Genomic DNA, 22,443 nt, shown 5'->3' with positions numbered 1-22,443 from the left:
AAATTACCCTAGCAACCATGCAGTGGTTTGAATAAGAGACTGGAATATGAATAGGGGAAGGCCTGAATAGAAAAGTGAGTAACAAAAAGTAGAAATAACTATACATTTGTAGCCTTACAAGGCATTTGTTTTTATAGATGGAGTCAGTGAACCACATTTAAAATCTGGAAAGAGTCAGAAGAAGAAAGCAAATAATTAAATAGCTATAAAAAAGAAAAAATGAAAGTCAATTGAAAAGTTGGTTAGAAATAGCCATTCTATAACATAGTAAAAGTTAATGTAAAGGTGAAGGAAACCTAGCCGGCGCAAACCCCCCACCCACCCTCCCGTTTGTTGCCCACCCTCCCTCCTCCCCCCTGGTCTACCCGTCCCGCTGGGCAAATGCCCCTAACTTGTTACTTACCCTTCTGCGCAGGTCCAGTCCAGGGAGTTCACCGACGACATCTTCTTCCACGCGTTTTTCTTCCTGCTGTGAACGGCGTTTTGGCACATGCACAGTCGGATCATTTTGCCGGTACGGATCTACTGTGCATGCGCCAAAAGTCACGCGCATGCGCAGTAGATCGTACCGGCAAAATGATCCTACTGCGCATGCGCCGTTCACAGCAGGAAGAAGATCGCCTGGAAGAAGATGTCGTCGGTGAACTCCCTGGACTGGACCAGCGCAGAAGGGTAAGTAACAAGTTAGGGGCATTTGCCCAGTGGGACGGGTAGGCCAGGGGGGAGGAGGGAGGGTGGGCAACAAACGGGAGGGGGGGTGGGGGGTTTGCGCCGGCTAGGTTTCCTTCCCCTTTAAGAGTAAAACAAAGTGACAAATACAGTCAAGACTACTGTTCGGTGCAATCAGGAAAGGGTTAGTGTTCTGTAGGACTGACCGGAGGTCACCGCTGTGCTTGCGCATGTGTACATTGAGGTAGTGTTTCCATTTGGTGATGTATCCGCACTCAGTACACATGTAGTTCTTGTCACTGGAATGGGTCAGCATGTGTTTGGAGAGGTAGCTGATATCCCGACACATGAAGTCACACTGTGTACATTTGTGAGGTTTCTCCCCTGTACAGAAAGATAGAACAGTAATTTCATTATTGCCTGAATGACCAAAATTCACTTTTGCCCCGGACTCCCTATTATAGAAGAACAAAAAAAGGTATTGGAACACAGCAGATTGTATAGGGCAATGTTGAACAAAGGCCATTTCAGACACTTTGTCAGCAGGCCCAAGATTTGGCCCAAAATGTCCAAAGGTCTTATAGAGGTTAATGGAGGTCTTTTTGGTTCCTGTCAATGTAATAATCGTAACTTTTGGTATTGTTGATCCTTTTATTTTGTACAGCTGTAAGCAAAGTAACCCCAAGATTGTTTGAAGAAAAATCGAGAAATTAAGAAAGTTTACCCCTACCTGTGTGCAGCAACGTGTGACGGATCAGAACCCTCTTGTGAGCCGTGGCAAAATCACAATCCCCACATCGATGAATCTTCTCATTGGCATGCATCTTGCCTACATGGTCATTGTACTCTACTGGGTTAAAGCTCTTAAATGAACAGAAGGGACAAGACAGTTCCTCTTTGCCGGGGTGCCCACATTTCTTGTGTTTACGAAAAGTGTGTTTATTGGAGCAGACAAAGTCACACTCCTGACAATGAAAGGCATAATGGTTCTTACGGTGCTGCTCCATCTCCTCACGGCTCTTGAAAAGTAACGAACAGGCGTGGTACCTACACTCAACTGCCTGAATTCCATGTGACTCTTTTAGATGCCGAAGGAACTCCTTCCTGTCTGACATGGCTTGGTTACAATCTTGTTCAAAGCACAGATGCAACTGTGGGTCAGATTTGTGCCCTTTCATGTGATCTTTCAAAGCCTGGCTCAGATTAAATGTCTCCTGGCATACTGGGCAGGAATAGGTGTCTGAGTAAAAATTGGACACCCCCTCATGGATGCTTGCCATGTGGCGGTTGAGGGCATTTTTCTCTACAGAGCTGTAGTTGCAAAGTGGGCAGCGATGGGTCTTTTCACCTGCCTCTCTCATCATATGAATCTTCAATTTGCTACTGCTAGTAAAGAATTTGTGGCAATTGGGGCACTGCAGGTTGGGGTCAGGAAAATGCAAATGTAAATGATCTGCCAGGTGAGTCCGTTTCTTGAAGCAACGTTTGCACTCTGGGCACATGTGGGTCTTAAACAGGTGCTCCTTTCCATTCTCCACATCTCCTTTAATAAAAATGAGTGTATAAGTGGCAGCAAAACAAAATGCAACACTGCTATACACTGACACTGCAAGAGCATTCTAACAAATAATAGTGTAACAAGCAAAACTGTTCTAATGGGTGCAATGGGCATCTCCAGCTGAGACAACATCCCCACTCATCAGAAGATCAAATTACAAGCCCAGACTGATTGGGATTCAATAAGGTTAGAAGGGAAAACTGCCTATTTCCACGAAGGTATTGCCACATTCACACATTGCAAGATCTTACCTTTAAATGCCTTGCTCTTGTTTTTAACAGTGTGGCTATTTTTCACTTTTGTTGCATTATTTTTGAATGCAGTAAAAGTACTACTGTCTCCATCAGTGACGCACATGGGATTTTCTTTGGATATTCCATTCTTGGTGGTAGTTTTGGCTCTTTTCATGGTTTGCTGAGGAGAAAGTGACGCATACTCTGCTTTCTTATCTAATAATAAATACATAAAATTATTCAAAATGATGTCAAATTCACTGGTAGAAATTATATCACTTTACATTAATCACTTTAACTATCCCATACACCATCTCTGAGTTCAGTTACTAAAAATGATTCCGCCCGCTACTTACAAAGCTACTGGCTCCACTATGTGGGCTTATTAGTAAGATGTGCCTCATTTCTGAAATTCAGCTCAAAGATTACAAACAGGGCTGGACTGGGAGTAAAAAGCAAAAAAGGCAAAAAAATCAAAGCAGCCCACATGTAAACACATGGTTTTGTACTCATCCACACATTTAGGGGCAGAATTTCGAAGTAATTTTTGGGTACTTCGACCATCGAATAGGCCAAATTCAACTTCGATTCGAAGTGAAAATGCTTCAACTATTCGACCATTCGATAATCGAAGTACTGTCTCTTTAAAAAACTTTGACTTCGACACCTGCCGAATTGCTATGTTACCCTATGGGGACCTCCTAGAACATATAGCCAACATTTGGTTTTAGAAGTCGAAGTGAAATCGTATGATCGTAAGATCCTACGAATTCAACTTCGAATGTCGAACTAGCCTATTAGATGGTCGAATTTTGAAGTTTTTTGCACTTTGAAATTCGACAGATGGCACAAAGTCATTTCTGTGTATAATACCGTCAGAACTCATAGTAGAATAACACAAAAGCCATTCCGAGTATAATACCCCAGAACTCATAGGAAGGAGGCACAAAGACAATTTCATATATATCACAGAATTCACAGCAGGGTGGCATAGTCCAGATGGCATAGTGGCAGTCCTATTTTTTTGAATGTTAAAAATCAGAATGGCTATTTAAGGGAAGAAAAGGGTGAATGGTGTCACAGTGGGAAAACAGAGGAGAGCCAGCCAAATCCTTGCAACAGTTTTGATAAGGGAATTTTGGGGAACTGAACATAGTAAAGTAACAAACACCATAAGGCAGAAGAAATTGAGGGGAATTTGAATCCAGCATTCATCTGCACTGATTGTTGGGGGGGGGGGGGGGGAGAAAGGGAATCTGTAAATTAGGGAAGTACCATCCTGCCTTTTGGTGTGTTACATAGTTAGATCACGTTGAAAAAAGACAAAGTCCTTCAAGTTCAACCCCTCCAAATGAAAACCCAGCATCCATACACACACCCCTCCCTACTTTCGCATAAGTTATATATACCCATATCTATACTAACTATAGAGTTTAGTATCACAATAGCATTTGATATTATGTCTGTCCAAGAAATCATCCAAGTCCATCACAAAGTGGCAGCATCCTGCATGGAACCTATAGTTATGCCTAATATAATGAATTTGTCCCTATCTCAAGTGACTCTAGACAGCACAGGTGACTGTCCCGAGAGGACAAGCAACCCCCAAGACAGCTGGGGGGGGAGAAGGGGACAGGCGATCCCCCCCCCCATACACACACACACAGCTCAGTAAACTGGCAGTTGTAGAAAAAACAGAAAAGGGCAGCCATGGAAGCAGACTAAGAATCCTCAACCCAGTCTGTAACACACACATGATACATCCCAGCAGAAATCCCTGTAATTCTCATTAGGAGGTCAGTCCCCCCAATTCATTCCCTGACCCCCCCCCATATTCCTTCTGCCCAGAGACTGCCCTGTTACCAACATCCAGACAAATGACATACACCACACGACACAGACAGGAGCCTTTGCATTTCATGATAGCACCACTCACTAAAACAGATCTTTCTGCAGCTGTGCTGTCTCTTGTACTTCTCCTAACAATCGTCTCTCAGCTGGCAGGCTGCAAACAGCATACGGTGCAATGTGGTGCTCACTCTGCAATCCACTGATCATGTCTGCTGTTTGTACTGCAGCCTGCTAGCCGAGAGCCGATTGTTAGGAGACGTACAGGAGACAGCACAGCTGCAGAAAGATCTATGTCACTGTCCACAAAGTCAGTACAAAGGGCTGGGGGAAGGGGACTTGGTCAGGCTTCTCAGAGTACTGAAAGTTACAAGTCCCCGACAGTAGATCGGAAGTGGCTCACTTAATAAAAAAACAGAGTGGCACCTCGGGCATTTGCCCGTTTAGACAGATTATCAGTCCGGGCCTGCGATTATGGTACAATATTGGTCATATTGAATAAAAAGACACTAACAGCAAAAAATTAAATGGAATGCAAATATTTTTTGTCTGTACTCACTGGGCTTCAGGCTGTCATGGGGGATATCTTGCCTTGGTTGGGTGGTAGGAACCTGTAGTGGCTGTGTTGTCCCACCACCCAAACAATTATCTTTTTCTGCATTGTGTTCCTTTTTATGCTGTGAAAATAGCTTTGTGTTAGAACTAACAAAGTCGCACTGGCTGCAGTGAAAAGGAAAGTGATAGCGGAAATGCAGGTTCATTTCCTCACTGTTTGGAAATAGCCAACGACATGTACGATGAGCACAAGTAACCGGTGTTAAACAATGTTCTTTCCTCAGATGCAACTGAAAATGCTTGCGATCTTGTGTTCTAAATGGGCAAGAAACCTTCCAGCAGTTGAAGTCCTGACGGGGAGGCACATGGCTTTTAAAATGTCCCTTCAATTCACTGGGTGCTTTATACTCATTGCTACAGACTGGGCAAAGAAAATGTTCTGACTTGGCAGAATAACCATTGTCACCTTTGCTTGTCTGTTTGTTTGTCTGTTTATATCCACATCTAACACCTCTAGCTGAAGGCCTGTTCTCATCACCGTGAGAATTGTTGGGAAGATTTGAAGCCTCATTGGGTAGAAGCTGAGAACACAAGTCCTGAGGCAGCAGACTTGAACTTGAGAAAGTGGAATCATCTTGAGACAGATCTAATAATGAAAACAAGTAAACAGATGTTATTTACAAATGGATTATATCTCCAAAACAAATATATAAAATCATCACATACTTATGCAGGATATAAAAAAATGACCTCCTCTGATGAAGCGCCCAATAGCGCGAAACGCGTCAGGAGGGTGTGGCTAACAACAGGTAGGCAGACTGGGGGGGAGACACTGCTTTGTGGTGTGTGTGAATTGAATATTGATATGTTATTTTTTGTGGTTTATATGCACCAATAAATGTTTTTAAGCGAGAAACTGTGCATGTTTTTGATATTTACCTCTTTTTATAAAAAAATTTTGTCTATTAAAAAAAATATAATCCTAAGCAACTCTCCAATGTTAATTTATTATACAAATTACAATGGTTTTATATTTATTTGTAAATCTGTCAATTTACTATTAAAAGTATATGTCTGTTCTCTGCTATTCTCTGCAATGGTGGGTCTGACTTATTTATTATTATTATTATTATGACTTTACAAACCTGTCATGGCTGGAGAAGGCTCTGTTAAACAGTTTCAAGGGTCATAACTAGGAATGCAGAAGGACATATATTGGTTTCAGTAGCAATTACATTTACAAATAACTTTAAAACCATTAAACGTTTGTAATTAGTTTATTTTGGGAAGCTGTTTAGAATCCACTTTTCTTACATTAGGGAAAATTACATTTAACCATGATGGCTAGAGAGGACAAAGTGAAAAAAATTCAGAGCTGGCACTTACCTCTAAGATCACTTGAGTTTCCTTTAAGCATCTCCGGGCCAGTAACATTTAAAGCAACCATTTTCATATCAGATGCTATGCCAGATTGTATGATATTGGAAGGGTGCAATGCCTCATGTTTCTGTGCAGGAACAGTGCAAGGTGGTTCCTCCCTTTGTTTCCCAGGGATATCTGATTGGAGCAACAAGTCCTCGCTTGACTTTTCTGTCCAGTTACATGACTTTGAGAGTTCCAACTTTGCCATCTCCCTTGATCAGAGGGCAGCATTTCTTGTTACTGCTCGTCATCTACATTCAAATTTACTGCTGAAACAACAAAGCAAACAACACTTTAATGTTCAACTGTGCTGGGGATTGCAGTAATTCTTTAAATTGTATTTTATTTTGCTCCCTACAGTTAAGTATTTCTTTCCCAGGTCTCCCCTTACTAAATACCCAGAGTTTGGGAAGAGTAAAAGGGTGTGCAAAAAATAGGTATTTCCCCTAAGGCTAACCTAGTACATAATCTATGGTCCTGCACCTTACTTCAAACTTTTTGGCAGGAGGTGGTCTTGCATGGGATACAGATGGCTCGAAAACCTCTACAAAAACAAACAGAATGGGCTTTATTTAGCAATACCGCATCATATACACAATTAACAAAAGCAGAAAAAACTTCATGGGAAGACTAGCGACAGCAGCTAGGAAAAACAATACTTCAGCAATGGCTAGACACTGATCCCCCACCCATAACGTTGGTTAAAAGAAAACAACATCATATCTTTCATTTGGACTTGTTGGAAGCAACAATCTGAAAAGAGCAAAACACAACAAAATTCTTTAACACATGGACAATATACATAAAATCTCTTCCAACTCAAATTAAGACACCTCACAGTTTATACTTTTTGATACACAACATGGTACAATCTGGAATCATTAAGAAACCACCCACTGGTTGTGGAATCGTCCCAATACCTCAGAACTTTACAGCAGTGACGGGAACAACCAAACTAGGCACCCCCCAGGAGCCATCAAATTAACAGAATGTTGACCTCTTATCAGACATAACTCCTCATAAGGTCTTTAAATAGTTTAAAAGAGCTGACTGTTAGAAATGTTGTTACAATATTACCTTTATATTGTTGATGTAACTTATATTTATTGAAAATTTGTACATTGGAAATGGAAAGATTATTATGTTATAAAACAAAATAAAAACAAGTTATAAAAAAAAAATAGGTATTTACAGCTCCCAGGGTATTACTTGCAGAGTGCCTTGCACTGCGTGTTGGCAAGTTACCCAGGGTAACAACAGGTAAGCGATTGCAATCACCAGGGGGGGGGGGACCCTTAGCACCTCCAGTTATTTTAACCTTACCTTCTTCTTTACCTTAATCTTTAACTAGGATGCAATAATTTGTATTTTAAAAGACACTCTGCAATTGCCCTTATTTTCCTTATTCCTTTTTGCGTATGATTTTTACTATATATATATATATATATATATATATATATATATATATATATATAATTTGTGTCTGTATCAGTACAGTAGGAAAGAATCTGCATCACAGTGAAAATTAAATGTATGTACAAATAATGCCCCTAATTCTCCGACCCCCCCCCCCCCCCCACACACACACAGTAACAACTAAACATGCCCCACACACAGGCCCGGATTGATAATCTGTCTAAAAGGGCAAATGCCCGAGGTGCCACTCTGTTTTTTATTAAGTGAGCCACTTCCGATCTACTGTCGGGGACTTGTAACTTTCAGTACTCTGAGAAGCCCGACCAAGTCCCCTTCCCCCAGCCCTTTGTACTGACTTTGTGGACAGTGACATAGATCTTTCTGCAGCTGTGCTGTCTCCTGTACGTCTCCTAACAATCGGCTCTCGGCTAGCAGGCTGCAGTGCAAACAGCAGACATGATCAGTGGATTGCAGAGTGAGCACCACATTGCACCGTATGCTGTTTGCAGCCTGCCAGCTGAGAGCCGATTGTTAGGAGAAGTACAGGAGACAGCACAGCTGCAGAAAGATCTGTTTTAGTGAGTGGTGCTATCATGAAATGCAAAGGCTCCTGTCTGTGTCGTGTGGTGTATGTCATTTGTCTGGATGTTGGTAACAGGGCAGTCTCTGGGCAGAAGGAATATGGGGGGTCAGGGAATGAAGTGGGGGGACTGACCTCCTCATGAGAATTACAGGGGTTTCTACTGGGATGTATCGTGTGTGTTACAGACTGGGTTGAGGATTCTTAATGTGCTTCCATGGCTGCCCTTTTCTGTTTGCTTATTCTACAACTGCCAGTTTACTGAGCTGTGTGTGTGTGTGTGTGGGGGGGGGTATTGCCTGTCATGAGGGGGTTGTCTGTCCCCTTCTCCCCCCAGCCATCTTGGGGGTTGCTTGTCCTCTCGGACATTCACTTGACAGTCACCTGTGCTGTCTAGAGTGACTTGAGATAGGGAAAAGTTCATTATACATGATAACAAAAAAATTAACGGCACTCAGGACTCCATGCAAGCGGGCCAGGCCCTGCGTGTTTATTAAATGTAACGTTTTGGGGGTGCACCCCTTTGTTAGACTGACGAAGGGGTACGCCCCCTGAAACATTATGTTTAATAAACACGCAGGGCCTGGCCTGCTTGCATGGGGTCCTGAGTACCGGTAATTTTTAGGGATGCACCAAATCCACTATTTTGGATTCGGGCAAACCCCCGAATCCTTTGTGAAAGATTTGGCCGAATACCGAACCAAATCCGAACCCTAATTTGCAAAACATTTTTTACTTCCTTGTTTTCTGACAAAAAGTCACGCGTTTTCCCTCCCCGCCCCTAATTTGCATATGCAGATTAGTTCGGCTGGGCAGAAGGATTCGGCCGAATACTGCTGAAAAAGTTTGAATCTCGAACTAATCCTGGATTCGGTGCATCCCTAATAATTTTCTTCTTATCACATATTGCTGAGGGTGACGATTCCCCTTTTTTTACGGAGCACTGGACCAATTTTGGCATGAGAGGCCAGGGTGTGCTGGTGGGTTTTGGAATTGGGCATAACTATAGGTTCCATGCAGGATGCTGCCACTTTGTGATTTGTCTAAGTTTAGAAACTGGGCAGAAAACTGGAAAATGAGGTTCAATGTTAATAAATCCAAGGTTATGCACTTTGGCAGAAATTATATAAATGCAAGTTATACACTAAATGGCAGTGTGTTGGGAGTTTCCTTAAATTAGAAGGATCTTGGGGTTTTTGTAGATAACACGTTGTCTAATTCTGGGCAGTGCCATTCTGTGGCTACTAAAGCAAATAAAGTTCTGTCTTGCATATAAAAGGGCATTAACTCAAGGGATGAAAACATAATTATGCCTCTTTATAGGTCCCTGGTAAGGCCTCATCTGGAGTATGCAGTGCAGATTTGGACTCCAGTCCTTAAAGGAGAATTCAACACATTTGCAAAAATCCCCATACCCCCCACCCCACGTAGACCTCCCTCCCTCCTCCCCCCAGGCTAACTGCCCCCCCGGGAAATGTCCCATATTATATACTTACCCCTCGGGCCAGATTCTGGCAGTGGACTTCATGGCATCCATCTTCCGGGTCCATGATTACACTTTACAAGTAATAGTAGGGCACCTTTCTACCCATAAAGAGAATCACTGTACCAGAGCCCCCCCCTTCAGACTAGAAGAAAATAACTTTCATTTAAAGGAACAGAGTAGGTGGTTCTTCACAGTCAGGACAGTGAGGTTGTGGAATACACTGCAGGTGATGTTGTGATGCTGATTCAGTTAATGACTATAACAGGGACTTGGATGATTTATTGGAATATCAAAGGCTATTGTGATACTAAACTCTATAGTTAGTATAGATAGGGGTATATATAATTTATGTGAAAGTAGGGAGGGGTGTGTGTATGGATGCTGGGTTTTCATTTGGAGGGGTTGGACTTGATGGACTTTGTCTTTTTTCAACCTGATCTAACTATGTAACAGACCAAAAGGCAGGATGGTACTTCCCTTATTTACAGATTCCCTTTCTCCCCCCCCCCAACAATCAGTGCAGATGAATGCTGGATACAAATCCCCCTTAATTTCTTCTGCCTTATGGTGTTTGTTACTTTACTATGTTCAGTTCCCCAAAATTCCCTTTTTTGGCTGTCTCTCCTCTGTTTTCCCACTGTGACACCATTCACCCGTTTCTTCCCTTAAGTAGCCATTCTGATTTTTAACATTCAAAAAAATAGGACTGCCACTATGCCATCTGGACTATGCCACCCTGCTGTGAATTCTGTGATATATACGGAATTGTGTTTGTGCCTCCTTCCCATGAGTTCTGGGGTATTATACTCGGAATGGCTTTTGTCTTATTCTACTATGAGTTCTGATGGTATTATACACAGAAATTACTTTGTGCCATCTTACTATGAGTTCTGGGGTATTGTACACAGAAATGCCTTTGTGCCATCTGTTATGAGTTCTGGGGTACATTATACATTATATGTGTGGATGAGTACAAAACCAATGCCTAATGTCAGCTTTGCGTTCTTGCCTAAAAGCAGGCGCACACACCATACACACACGCAGAGGTAGCTTGAAACGCAACCGGAAGTAAGCGCTGGAACGCACAACTCTTTGGATGCGCAGAGAAGCACAGTCTCTCCCACAGAGAGGCGTGAAACGCATAGAAAGTAGTTCTTGGACACGCAAGTAAGCTGTGTGATTTAGAGGTGTGTAACGCATAGTACATTGAACTGGTTTAGCATGCTGGGGACATGAGGATTGAGAGTGGGTGGTGTGTCCTCTGTGTGGAGGAAAAGTTATCCTGCCCCCCCCTCAATGGAGGGAACAGTTTCAAAGTGCACATGAGGCCCTTGTAGAAAATGTTCCAAGGTTATGTGTAACATCTGCCAAATCTGTTCTTCAGTATTCTGTTTTATTATATTTCTGTACCTAGTTCTGTATTCTGTCTCACTTGAGTACAGGATCCACGTAGCTCGTGTAAGTTTATTATATAAATAATGAACTTGGTTAACCCTTTGTACCTCAAGTGATCTCTGGTTTTTGGATTTTTCCCCAACAAATGGTGGTCGAATGCGGGCAGGCTCAAGACGCTGACTTCATCCATCCACAGTGAGGACCCAGAGAACTAACGGGACAGGAGTGGCCACACAAGGAAAGCATACCTTGTTCTGTCTCCTTTCTCCTCCGGTTCTACACGGACTGGGTGTTGCTGCTCAAGCAGCCTGACCCAAGGAGATCATTCGAGGTATCTATGTTTGTCTTAACCATGTGTCCTGTATGAATGTGCATGTGACTGGGAACTAACTGCTAAGTGAAATAATTCCAACTGTTCCATAATTTCGCTGCTTATAAGACTTGTACTAACCCACCTCGTAAGAAACCAGTGGTACCAATGTATACCCCAATATTAGTCTGAGGACTTGAGGGAAGAAGGCAATTTTTTTAAGATGGGCTCTAATCTCACTAAGGCGGTTTAGCCAGTATGAGAGTAAGACTTCATTAGGAGCATCTCGCCCTAGAAGGGAGGAAACTTGTGAACAGAGGTTGTTCACCTTTGCACATTCACCAGGAAGGTGATAGCGGATGTGAACAGAGGTTGGTTACCTCTGCGCGTTCACCAGTAAGGGTGATTGCGGATAGATATGGTAAAACTGTTGTGTCCTACTTGCATAAGTGGAGTAAGCTTACAAAGAGTAAGTCCTTTGCCATACCTACATCTACATAAATAAACAGTACACCATTGATATCTCAGAAGCTCTAGCACTACAGACTTGAGTGGTTGTAAATCATAAGGCATACATAGAGCCATCAGCGCCCTTATGCTGGGATGTTTCCCACAATAACTAAGAGCAAGGGAGCGCAGGAATCTGAGAAGGCAGCAGAAAAGGTGAGGAAGAATGTCAGGAAAGTGCCAAAGAAGAAGGTCAGGAAAGTGCCTTAGAAGAAGGTCAGAGGAGGCAGAGAAGAGGAGAAAGAAGGTCAGGAAAGTGCAGTAGAATCAGAGGAAGCTAGAAAGCAAAGAGAGGAACAAGAAAAGCTGCTAGAGGAAGAGATACGTAAGAAAATAGAGAATAGTGAGAAATAACACCTAAAAGTCAAACATCTTAGAGACAATTTATCTTTCAGTGCTGAAAACAGCAGCTCTGATACAGGCAGTTCTCAGTCCAACAGCCAAGCTCTACCCCGCCTGTACAGTACAAACTAGAGAAGAGGGGGGGAGAGGTGGGGGGCACACACACACAGTATCAGATCTTAGAAGGATTTTTCAAGATGTTCCACAGCCCACACTAATCCACACACATTTGTACAGGAACTCTTCTTTTTCCATAGTGCCCATAACCCTAACTGGACCGATATGTTAGTTGTGTGTGATCCAGGAGATTACCAACATCTGTTAGCCAAAATGAATTGGGATACTAACCCTGCTGACCCAGCCCAAGTTGGGGTCCACTTACATGCTCTGGAAGGTACTGTAGGCACCATTTTTCCAGAAGCTTCTTTGGAAACAGTTTTTAAATTTAACCAAGATGCCCAAGAGTCTGTTGTCCAGTATGCGACCAGATTTAAGGAGAGGGTCATTGCCTGTGGCAGATCAGCTTCCCTAACCAATGAGGGAAAAACAATGTTACTTGCTATTGCCTTTGTGTCAGGTTTACTAGATGATCTTAAAAGTAAACTCAGCCTACATAGTCCTGCCTAGAAGCATAAGAAGTTAGAAGAGATAATTGCCATTGCCACAAGTCTCGAGAACTCCTGTCCTAAGCCCCAGCAGGGTTACTCATTCAGCAACAACCTAACAACTTATAGGATAAGTCCCAAAACTCCAGAAACAATAACTACAACAAAAATAACGGATGACAGAACAGGTCATGTAACCGTAACAAAAAGACAGTTATTTGCTTTAATTGTAATAAGCCAGGGCATTATTCTGATAAGGGCAGATTCCCAAAGAAAGCCCTTCCATCAGCAGGAGATGCAGCCCCTACACATTCCAATGCATCCCTCATAAATCTCAACTGAAGGTGCGAGGCAACCCACAGTACCAGTATTTAGAAACACTTCTAATCACCACCCAGACCCCCTAATCAAAGTGTTTATTAATGAATTACCCTTCCTTTGCTTAGTGGATACCGGTGCTGCCGGCTCAGTTTTAAAGACTGACCCTACCGGTGCTGCCTGCTCAGTTTTAAAGACTGTCCCAAATCTGCCATTATCTGGTAATGTAGTCACAGCAGTGGGAGTGGGAGGAAATCCTATCCCTAAGGCAGAAACAAGCCCAGGGGAAGTATCCATTGGTCCCGTATCTACAAAAGCTGCCTTTCTTTTAAGTGCCTCCACCCCTGACAATTTCATCGGTAGGGACATCCTTTGTAAAGTAGGGTACACCATATCTTGCACTCTGGACAGAGTGTCTGAGATGCCCAATGCCCAGCTAATCTTTTGTCACTCAAATAAATGTCTAAGGAGGAACCTTCCGTATCTCCTGAATTACAATGTGTCTCAAGTGATTTGTGGGATTTATCACCGACAGATGTCTGGTTGATGTCATCCATACCACCTGTGTCCAAACAAGTAGAACCAAGGGCCCCCCTGCCCAAAATCTCACAGTACCCACTTTCCAGGGCGCAAGTAGAGGGAATTTGTCCAGTCATTCAAGGGTTACAGGGGAGTGTTAATTCACAGGATCAGCCCTGTAAACATGCCCATCTTGCCAATTAAAAAGCCTGGCAAGAATGATTGGTATTTTGTTTGGTAATGCCTAATCCGACTACCAAAGCAGGTTGCAGGCATTAAGTACAAGTCCATACCAGTATTTAGAAACACTGTACAAGCCCATACCGGGTCCTCTGACCCTGTAGCACAAGGTAATGCCCGTGCTGATATAGCTGCAAAGCAGGCAGCGTTGTATAAAAAAATGTTTAAAGGATTTGTTGTAAAAGAACCAACACTACCTGTTCGCTCTAGTGCTGTTTTATCAGCCCTTCAGGCCCAAGCGGAACCTGAAGAGAAGGAACATTGGCTTAAAGCCGGATTTACACTCCAGATGGTGATGTTTCTTTTTAGTGCTTAGGCGATTGCCCTGTCGCACATCGTGCTCTGTTACCATATTTGGTTGCTGCCTCGCATGGTCTAACCCACATTTCAAAAGGGGGGAGGTGTGATGCAGTATCAAGAGTGTGGCTTGCCCCCAGGTTCTCGTCTATCGCAGCCAAATATGTGCAATCATGTTTCATTTGTGTGCAACGCTATCCAGTTAAGATAGTTCCAACACCTACCAAACACCTTCCTAAAGCAATGTACCCTTTTCAGATATTGCAGATAGATTACATACAGCTACCTAAATGTTGTACCTATGAATATGTACTGTTTAATGTTTGTGTTGATTAATTCTCTGGTTGGCTGCAAGCCTGGCCCATTGTAAAAGCTTCAGCTGAAGCTGCAGGTAAAAAGCTGATTGCAGAGATTGTTTGCAGATATACCCGAGGTACACATTTCACAAGACAAGGTACACATTTCACAAGACAGGTAATGCAACTAATCTGTAAAGACACTGGGATACATCAAATGTTTCACACACCTTACCATCCCCAAGCTAGTGGGAAAGTGGAAAGACTAAGTAAAGTATGTGCAGAAACTAAACTTGCATGGCCAGATGCCCTTGATATAGTGCTTATAGTGCTTATATTATATTATATATATTATATAGTGCTTATGTCTGTCAGGCACTCTCCCCACATGAATTATTGTTTGGGAGACCAGCACGCATGGCTCAGTACTTTCCTCCTGCTGATCTTCTTTACATGAACTATGGAAGAATGACTCAATATGTTACTCGGTTACATAAATAACTGACCATATTCTATTCTCGAGTTTATTCTTATTCTACCAGATCCAGTAGATGTTCTGGGATTGCATGCATTCCAGAAGATTGGGTCCTCGTAAAGAGACACATCGCCAAAGTTCTTCAGCCTCGCTGGGAAGGACCATTCCAGGTACTCCTCACCACAGAAACCGCTGTAACTTTGAAGGGAAATCAAATTGGATCCACGCGTCTCACGGTAAGGAGACTCAACTTCCACTTGTTTTGTAAGTGGGGGAAATGCAGGACATAATAACGTCTCTTTCCCACCACCACCTAAGTCCCAGGGACCCCAACATCCAGTGCTAAGTAAGTAGGTCAACATCGGGTGAAGATTAAACACCAGGACAAATCTTCAGCAGCATCATCATGTCTTTGTGGACCAGATGTTTTGGTCTGAAGCCGGACAAGAGACTTATCATCTGTTTCTTCCTGCTGCACATCCTTATCTTCATTACTGTGCTGATTGCAGCACTCATAAAGTATGCCGTTGATGACAAGTCACAAGTCAACACGACAGCAGCCTCGCCAGCATCTTCTGTACCTGAGGTTAATGTTTCATCAACAGCTCACGTTAAAGTTGTCAAAAGAGACATATGCACAACTGTTTGAGCCTAATAATAATGTTAAAATGCATATTATAGTAGCATCCACACTCAATATTATTGATTGATGGATATGTACACACTCTGCCTTTACAGCTCGCAGTATGTCATACGTAGCAGAACCTCTATCCCCTCAGGATATGGTTAACTTGCCACAAGGTAATTTTACACTTCTCCCGTATAACACTACACTTATTCCTATGGCCATCTCAGTATTCAGCAAATCACCAGTCATGTGTTTTAACAAAACTGTGTTGCCCAAGGATATTGGTAAGTCGGTACACTTATGTTCTGATGGCCTTTGCATCAACATTTCAGCTAATCATTTACACCTAGGTGACCTTACTTGCAAATCAGCCTCACTAGTGCTAGATAAGTTCAGCACTGACAGAAGAAATTATTCATACTTCAAGGTAAATTGTAGTAATCCTTTTACTAAATGTTTGCTAAGCATCGACATGTTGCTAAGACTAACCTACCTTATAGGTCTCGATCTTCCTTACACTTTACCTTCACCTTATGACTTTGTTTCTGGTAAATGTGCCTATTATTGGTTACCAAGAGGTTCCCACGGGGTGTGTATGATTGCTTTATTGCTTCCTCCCACCTGGTATATGGAAGCTAAAGATATTAAGATAGCTCCGATTCCAGCACACTTCCTAGCAAAGCGTGCATCTCACAAAGGTAATGCCAAAGCTCTCTTTGACACCCCCTGGGTTAATAGATGTTACATTAAGTAAGCCTTTAGCCTCATGTCTGTTTTGTCGTTGTTGCTTGATAACATTACTAATGAATACGACGACACTTTCAAGATAGTCAGTCATGAACTGCAGCAGTTGATGAAGGAAGTTATGCAGCATCATTTAGTTTTAGATTATCTTACAGCTAGTCATGGAGGGTTATGTACAGTGGTAAAGCCCATTGTAATTACATTGTTGATACATATGATGTAGAAGACACTATTGACAAGCACCTAGTAAAGGTTCAGCAGATGAAGGACACTTTTCTAACCAATCACACGGAACAATCCATCTTCTCGTGGTTGGACCCATCCACATGGTTCCAAGGTATCAGTGCTTGGTGTGCAAAGATTTTTCATACTATCCTGCATTTCCTTGTCTGTGTTGGTGTCATTCTTCAAATCATCTATTGTCTTCATAACATCATTTGTTGCTGTACCACCTTGTTGTCTTGTTTCCCTTCAAAGGCTAGTTCTTCTAAGCCTGTTCTTTTCTATCATAAGAACACTAAAGGTCAACAATGACTTCATTTAATTATCACAGTATATAAACATTATATACCACGTGTATTCTCATACAGGTTGTAGCCACAGCATTTATAAGGTATGCTATATTTACTTGTTTGTTTTGTATTATTATTATTGTCAGACATACTGACAAAACGACAAAACGGGGGAATTGTGGAGGAAAAGTTATCCTGCCCCCCCCATGGAGGGAACAGTTTCAAAGTGCACATGAGGCCCTTGTAGAAATGGTTCTAAGATTATGTGTAACATCTGCCAAGTCGGTTCTTATCAGTATTCTGTTTTGTTATTGTATTTCTATAACTAGGTGAAGCGTCCTTGAAACTCACACACCCTTACTCCCTTAGTTTTCTCAAAACAAGAATCTCACACTGACGTGTATCCCTCATTATTCCCTAAAACTCCCTTTTACTCCTTTTACACACCTTTCCTATGAAGTTTCGTACCAGAGGGTATATGATGTCTGGTCAGTCCTTTGTTCTGTATTCTGTCTTACTTGAGTACAGGATCCACGTAGCTCGTGTATGTTTATTATATAATTAATAAACGTGGTTAACCCTTTGTACCTCAAGTGATCTCTTGTTTTTGGATTTTTCCCCAACATCTGGAACAGCATAATGTACTTGTAACCTGTAGGCGGGTAATAGCCCCGTGTGCCCCTTTTCTGTTGGTATATATACCTGCAAATATTCCTTTTTAAAGCGGTAGAAATTGTACAAGGAGTTATGGAAGAAATCCCTGCAGCCCCACATTCATTACTCACTTTTTCTCTTTATATACACAATTACCTTAGATCATATACTTTGCATGGTACTGATTTTACTGGCCTTCGATAATATACACACACATAGCAAATCCGAAGGCATAATTCGGTTTTATTTTTGGAATAATTAAAGGGAAACCAAAGGCTTTGGAGAAAAATTAAAGCAAATATTCTGAGAGTGCTCCCATTAGATTTGTTTTGCTGTTACATCATTTTTTTTTAAAAAAAAGTCTTTACAAGCCAATTGTAGCACTGCAAGTTCTATTACAGTCACCTGCTAGGGAAACAGTAATAAATCTGTAGTCTTATAGTGCATTGCTTTTTATATGGGGTCAGTGACCTCCATTTGAAAGCTGGAAAGACTCAGAAGAAGTCAAATAATTAAAAAAACATTAAAAAAAAGAGAACATGAAAGGCAACTGAAAAGATGCTAGGAATTAGCTATTCTATAACATACTAAAAGTTAACGTTAAAGGGATACTGTCATGGGAAAAAAAATTTTTTTCAAAATGAATCCGTTAATAGTGCTGCTCCAGCAGAATTCTGCACTGAAATCCATTTCTCAAAAGAGCAAACAGGTTTTTTTATATTAAATTTTGAAATCTGACATGGGGCTAGACATATTGTCAATTTCCCAGCTGCCCCAAGTCATGTAACTTGTGCTCTGATAAACTTCAATCATTCTTTACTGCTGTACTGCAAGTTGGAGTGATATCACCCCCTTCCCTTTCCCCCCCAGCAGCCAAACAAAAGAACAGTGGGAAGGTAACCAGATAGCAGCTCCCTAACACAAGATAACAGCTGCCTGGTAGATCTAAGAACAACACTCAATAGTAAAAACCCATGTCCCACTGAGACATATTCAGTTACATTGAGAAGGAAAAACAGCAGCCTGCCAGAAAGCATTTCTCTCCTGAAGTGCAGGCACACGTTACATGACTTGGGGCAGCTGGGAAATTGACAAAATGTCCAGCCCCATGTCAGATTTTAAAATTAAATATAAAAAAATCTGTTTGCTCTTTTGAGAAATGGATTTCAGCGCAGAATTCTGATGGAACAGCACTATTAACTGATGCGTTTTGAAACTTTTTTTTCCCCATGACAGTATCCCTTTAAGGTGCACCACCCCTTTAACCCTTGGGCTGCTGGCCCTGCTATTATTCTTGAATCACAGGGAAGCACTTGCATATTTATTAGCTGAGCTTTTTACTTTTCCCTTTAACTGATCCCCTTTGTTCATTTCGATTAATGATTGGAGATTTATTATGGATAATATAAAACATTATACATATGACAGATGTATTATCAGATGCCCCCTTTCTTTTGACTGGCAGATCAGGCCTCTAACCCAAAATGTGTTGTTCGTACATGGTAGCAATTGTAGGTTATGAAACTGTAGCAGTATATATAATTCTTCGTTTTGTGTGATACACCAAGTGCCCATTTGCCAGAAAAATACAATGGCTAGTGGCAAAATAATTGTGTCTGAATTTTGCACTTGAGAAATCATCAAAAACAAATTGTGCTGTTTCTTTGCTTATTTCTCACAGAACCATAAATTGAAGGACGGACCACATCTTGCAGAAGGTGCACCCACGGCAGCAATGCCTTTTGCTGATTTTGTAGCAGCTCTCAAGGACAATCCCTATTTTGGGGCAGGGTTTGGACTGGTTGGCGTGGGAACAGCACTAGCTCTGACCCGTAAAGGTGCCCAGTTTGGCATGATTGCCTTTCGGAGGCATTACATGATCACTTTAGAAGTGCCAAGCAAAGACAAGAGCTACCAATGGTTACTGAGCTGGATCTCTCACTATGCCAAAAATACGCAGCACTTGAGTGTGGAGACATCCTATCTACAGCATGAGAGTGGTCGGATCAGCACTAAGTTTGACTTTGTTCCGAGCCCTGGGAACCATTTCATCTGGTACAAGCTATAAATATCTTCCCACTTTGTCACAGAATTATGTAATCCATAGCTTTAAGGCAAACATGTCCCTAAAAAAGACTTTTTGGCTCTGTTTTATAACCGTTTGTTAATTGAGGTCCAGATTAAGCCTGGGCTTTTTAACTTGAGATTTTGTATAGCATTAAATGTTCCTTTTCAGTACTATTAGAGAAGAAAATTCATTGTATTAAAGCAGATCATGGAGACCCACTTTAAACAGCATGGACGTCTAATTTTGGAGGTTAATTAGTCATTTCCATATCTTACTGGGCTCTATTCTCGGCACCTCAAGGTACAGAAGCAAATGGATCAGAATTGAAAGGAACAGAGAGAAACAGATGATTGACCTGCATACTGGAACTCCCTGGGAATCTGTGACCTTCACTGCCCTGGGAACCAATCGGAATATCTTCTTCAACATCCTGCACGAAGGTAAGATCTGAGTAACCGGATCATATGACAATGCTGTGTATCTCCTTTTTACAGGCTTAATTTCCTTATACTTTTCAACATACTATTATATATTGGTCAAGATTGAAGACTCTGAATTTATTTTGTATCAGTTCCCTGTTTTAAGCATTTGATTGGCTTTACAGCTAGGGAACTGGCACTGAAGCAGCAGGTTGGGAAGACTGTTATGTACAGTGCTGTAGGTGCAGAATGGAGGCAGTTTGGATTTCCTCGACGCAGGCGACCATTGAGTTCTGTTGTGCTTGAACAAGGAATTTCGGAAAAGATTGTTCAGGATGTTAAAGGTTTCATTGACAACCCCAAATGGTACAGTGACAGAGGTAAGAGAGAAACTTTAGGTCTGTTTCTAATTGATTACACAGTTACAATTTGGGCAAAATATAAACCAGTTTTCTTTCTCATTTGTTGAATGTTATAACAGTTTTTGATATTCCATATGGTTTGCTGCAGGGATTCCCTACCGTAGAGGTTATCTGCTGTAGGGCCACCAGGTTGTGGGAAGAGCAGTTTTATGTAAGTAGTTCTGAAGTTCAGTATGAGTAGTCTATTCATTTATTTTATTAATATTTGTATGGATGCTAAATCTAATATGGTCTTTCATTCCCATTGCCAGTCTTGGGGTTCCCCAGTACTTTGATCTCCATTTTGGTATTGCTGTGGCCACTAGAAGGGGCATTTGAGATTTTATTTTCATGTATAGTGTACTACTTTTCTTGTCATTCTTGCTTTTCTGTCTCTCAGAACAGCTCTTGCTGGGGAGTTGGAATACAGTATCTGCTTGATGAGTCTCAGTGACAGCAGCCTCTCAGATGACCGACTCAACCACCTCCTCAGTGTAGCTCCCCAGCAGAGCATTATTTACTAGAAGATGTGGATGCTGCGTTTGTGAGTCGTGACCTTAACAAGCAAAGTTAGTATCTAGTGTCTGTTTGCACCAATACACTGATTGTGTAGACTATATCTAATAAACCTGCTCGTATGGTGCAGTGAAGGTGTCATACACCTATTCCACCCACTAACTTATGGAAGTCTAGAACCCGTTTTCTGCCCTATCCCTTGTGCATTTTTTCCATATCTGTTGCATTTGTTGTTATTCTACGCAGAAACATTTTTTAGTAAAAGTGTAATAAAACCATTTCTGTCCTTCTTTCTTTCTAGACCCGACTGCATACCAAGGAATGGGCCGCTTGACTTTTAGTGGGCTGCTAAACGCACTGGATGGTGTAGCATCTACTGAAGCTCGGATAGTGTTCATGACAACAAATCATATTGACAGGTAATCAACAGAGCAGAGACAGCCAGGTGATTAGGGAAATGGCAGCAGGCCGAGCAAGCAGTTTGGAAAAGATGTGGCTTGTGGTGTACAGCTATTGAGCACCCTAATGATCACCTTCAATTCTGTTAGAGGGTAAATCCAATCCTGGACATATTTGTATTATCCTCAGTACCAGTCGCTGTGTATAAGAAAATCAGAAATCCCCCAGTTCTTGCTCTGTACTTCCTGTGCCTGCTCTGCTTTCTTTTCTGTGGTTAGTTTGGGACTTGCCACAGAAAAGAAAGCAGCACAGGAAATAAGGAGAATAAAAGGTCTGTAAGGGTAGCTACAGGGATAGTGGCTACATAAAGGTGAATTGGTCCAGATTTCATACCAAGTGAACTTAATGCTTAATTGTTTATGAAGTAACCATGAACGTCATATAATTATGGTTCTATCCCCTTTTTCACAGGTTAGACCCAGCACTGATACGCCCAGGCCGTGTGGATGTGAAACAGTATGTGGGACATTGCACCAACTGGCAGCTTTCTCAGATGTTTTTGCGCTTCTACCCTGACCAGACGGCCGTACAATCCGAGGCATTTGCAAGTGCAGCCCTGTCCTCCTCTGATAAAATCAGTGCTGCCCAAGTGCAGGGTCATTTCATGATGCACAAAACTGACCCTGATGGAGCCATTCAGAATGTTCGCTTGGCTACTATGTGACATGCCTCAAAACCAGAGATATTGTACGGTCATACATGTATATGTGTGTACAGCTCAGAGAGCCAGCCAGAATATCTATTTTGCTACCATGTGATATTCTTGCACTTGGAGTTCAGAACTTGATTTTTTCTGTGCATTCAAAAAATGGACACCACTCAGAGGCATTCCATGCAACAGTCAAGCTTGTGCACCCATAAATCCTGAACTGTGAGCTTTGACTCAGTACCAAACAGAGAAATGTGTTAATATAGAAATCATTTCCTAATACTGAGGTCAGATTTAAAGAGGAGATGGACAATCTATTGTC

General features: G+C 41.9%; 2 protein-coding genes across 7 annotated transcripts in view; one reads left to right on the top strand and one right to left on the bottom strand.

Moving 5' to 3' along the window:
- The window catches only part of znf142.L (zinc finger protein 142 L homeolog), a 14,849-nt gene extending 6,310 nt beyond the window's left edge, over positions 1-8,539 (bottom strand). Inside the window, exons 1-6 of one of the 6 annotated variants that reach the window (XM_041577292.1) lie at positions 8,058-8,539; positions 6,250-6,554; positions 4,868-5,509; positions 2,479-2,676; positions 1,400-2,212; positions 876-1,053 (exon numbers count right to left, since the gene is read on the bottom strand). In XM_041577292.1, coding sequence (XP_041433226.1) covers positions 876-1,053; positions 1,400-2,212; positions 2,479-2,676; positions 4,868-5,509; positions 6,250-6,493 — 2,075 coding nt within the window. In that variant the 5' untranslated portion in view covers positions 6,494-6,554; positions 8,058-8,539. Of the gene's footprint in view, positions 1-875; positions 1,054-1,399; positions 2,213-2,478; positions 2,677-4,346; positions 4,552-4,867; positions 5,510-6,008; positions 6,056-6,249; positions 6,555-8,057 lie in introns of those variants that run through there. The other 5 variants (XM_041577294.1, XM_041577293.1, XM_041577295.1 and 2 more) reach the window with 5 other exon arrangements.
- On the top strand, positions 8,207-22,443 carry bcs1l.L (BCS1 homolog, ubiquinol-cytochrome c reductase complex chaperone L homeolog; the record flags this gene model as incomplete). Its single annotated transcript, NM_001087205.1, is given in 10 exon segments — positions 8,207-8,279; positions 19,291-19,664; positions 19,978-20,117; positions 20,282-20,476; positions 20,607-20,635; positions 20,638-20,669; positions 20,898-21,013; positions 21,016-21,066; positions 21,315-21,432; positions 21,884-22,443. Coding segments are annotated over 9 exon segments (1,254 nt in total). The 5' UTR covers positions 8,207-8,279; positions 19,291-19,344.

This window comes from Xenopus laevis, chromosome 9_10L (genome assembly GCF_017654675.1).
Source record: "Xenopus laevis strain J_2021 chromosome 9_10L, Xenopus_laevis_v10.1, whole genome shotgun sequence".
NCBI lineage: Eukaryota > Metazoa > Chordata > Amphibia > Anura > Pipidae > Xenopus > Xenopus laevis.
Note: the sequence above shows the minus strand (reverse complement) of the source record. Positions and strands in the feature narration are given on the sequence as shown.